At 47.3% G+C, this 1,968-nt stretch overlaps 1 protein-coding gene across 1 annotated transcript in view; it reads right to left on the minus strand.

Annotated features, from left to right (window-relative positions):
- Nucleotides 1-1,118: 1,118 nt before the first annotated feature.
- LOC112547983 overlaps nucleotides 1,119-1,968 on the minus strand; it is a 12,308-nt gene continuing 11,458 nt past the window's right edge. The window contains exon 4 of the mRNA XM_025191718.1: nucleotides 1,119-1,958. Within this exon, the coding sequence (XP_025047503.1) occupies nucleotides 1,132-1,958 (827 nt within the window). The 3' untranslated portion in view covers nucleotides 1,119-1,131. The remainder of the gene's footprint in view (nucleotides 1,959-1,968) is intronic.

Raw genomic sequence — 1,968 nt, forward strand, 5'->3', positions numbered from 1 at the left:
CCAGTGGCAATGCAGCGGCCATTTCAGGTTAGTTTCAGCACAAATTTTAGACAGGCATGTTTTTAAGTCAGAGTTTTTTCGCTCTACTGCGCCACTGGATTGGGGATGGTAGGCACAGTGCAGGTGCTGGTGTATGTTCAGGGCCTTACAGATGTTTCTAACAATCTGCCCTGTAAAGTGTGTTCCTCGGTCGCTGTCTAGCGTGAGTGGCAGGCCAAATCTGGGGATGAATTCTTTCAAAAGTTTCTTTGCTACAGTGGTGGAGTCTGCATGTTTACAAGGATAAGCTTCTACCCAACCAGAGTACATATCAATAATGACAAGAATATATTCAAAAGAACAACATTTTGGCATTTGAACAAAGTCCATTTGCAAATTTATGAAAGGTCCCCATGGTGGAGGGTGTGCTGCTTGTCTAGTTTTAACCTTCTGACCGATGTTATGGGCAAGACAAATGGGACAAGTGCTACAGTACTGCTGCGCCAGGGAGGGAAAATTTTGGGCAAACCAATCACGCTGTACTGTCGCAATCATCCCCCCTTTGCTCGTATGGGCCACCAAGTGGGCCAGACGAGCAAGGTAAGGTAGCAAAGCCTTGGGCGCCACCAGGCGGCCGTCCGGGGAGCGCTACAAGGTGTCAGGATGCAACTGACGTTCTTTGTGCAGCCAGTCTTCTTTCTCAAATTTTGGAGCCTGGTCTTGGAGTAGGGCCAAGTCGGAGAGATTGGCCAATGGAGACTGGTCTGCTAAAAGGCAAAGAGAAATATCATTAGGAGCCTGAGGGCCAGAAAGGGCCGTATTCCTAGCCGCATGGTCAGCTAGGGCATTTCCGCGTGTGACATCATCATTAGGGATTTCATGGGCTTTACATTTAACAATAGCAATAGCAGAAGGCAATAAGAGAGCATGTAAAAGAGCATCGACATAAGAACCATTACTAATCTGAGTCCCAGCCGAAATAAGGAATCCTCTTTGTTTCCAAAGTTGACCAAAGTCATGTACAACACCGAAAGCATATCTGGAATCAGTGTAGATGGTGGCAGATTGACCCTTAGCCAAGGTGCATGCTCGAGTGAGGGCTACCGGTTCAGCTACTTGAGCAGAGCGGGCATGAGGCAACTGGTAAGCTTCTTAAACTTGGTGTTGATCACAGACTGCATAGCCAGCAGTGAGCTGTCCCTTGGAGTTTCTAAGGCAGGAGCCATCTACATATAGCAGGAGATCTGGGTTCTGTAGTGGTGTATCTTTAAGATCGATACGAGGGGTCAAAAGCTGGGTAGTTACAGTTAGGCAATCATGAGGTTCTCCGTCTGATGGGGTAGGAAGTAGGGAAGCAGGATTCAGGATAGAGCAGCGTGTTAAAATTACACTGGCAGCTGAAAGAAGCAGCTTTTCATATTTGGTAAGTCGGGAGTTAGAAATATGTTGTGTTTTGCCTTTCAGGAGCAGGGCCATAACAGCATGGGGAACAGCAACAGTTAATGGGTGTTCAAGAACCAAGGAATCAGCCTTTTCAACAAGTAGAGCAGCAGCAGCTATAGATCGGAGACAGGGCGGAAGTCCTGCTGCAACAGGGTTTAAGACAGAGCTATAATAGGCAATGGGGCGTTGCCTGTCACTGTGAAGCTGAGTGAGCACCCCTAGGGCAATGCCATCTCGTTCATCGCAATACAGGGTAAAGGGTTTCTTGTAATCAGGAAGTCCTAAAGTGGGTGCTCTGGCGAGGGCTTGATTGGTCTGAATAAAGTCTTGTTCGGCTTCTGGAAGCCAAGGTAGTGGTTCGGGAGTAGAATTAAGGGTAAGGGCCTGTAGAAGTTTGACAATGGAGGCATAACTCATAATCCATTGCCTGCAATACCCAGCCATCCCTAAAACTCCTCTCATTTGTTTCAGGGTAGTTGGTTTAGGGACTTGGAGGATGGCGTTAATTCGGGATTTGAACAGATGTCTTTGTACTGCTGAAATATC

Source organism: Alligator sinensis, unplaced genomic scaffold (genome assembly GCF_000455745.1).
Source record: "Alligator sinensis unplaced genomic scaffold, ASM45574v1 scaffold696_2, whole genome shotgun sequence".
Taxonomy (NCBI): Eukaryota; Metazoa; Chordata; order Crocodylia; family Alligatoridae; genus Alligator; species Alligator sinensis.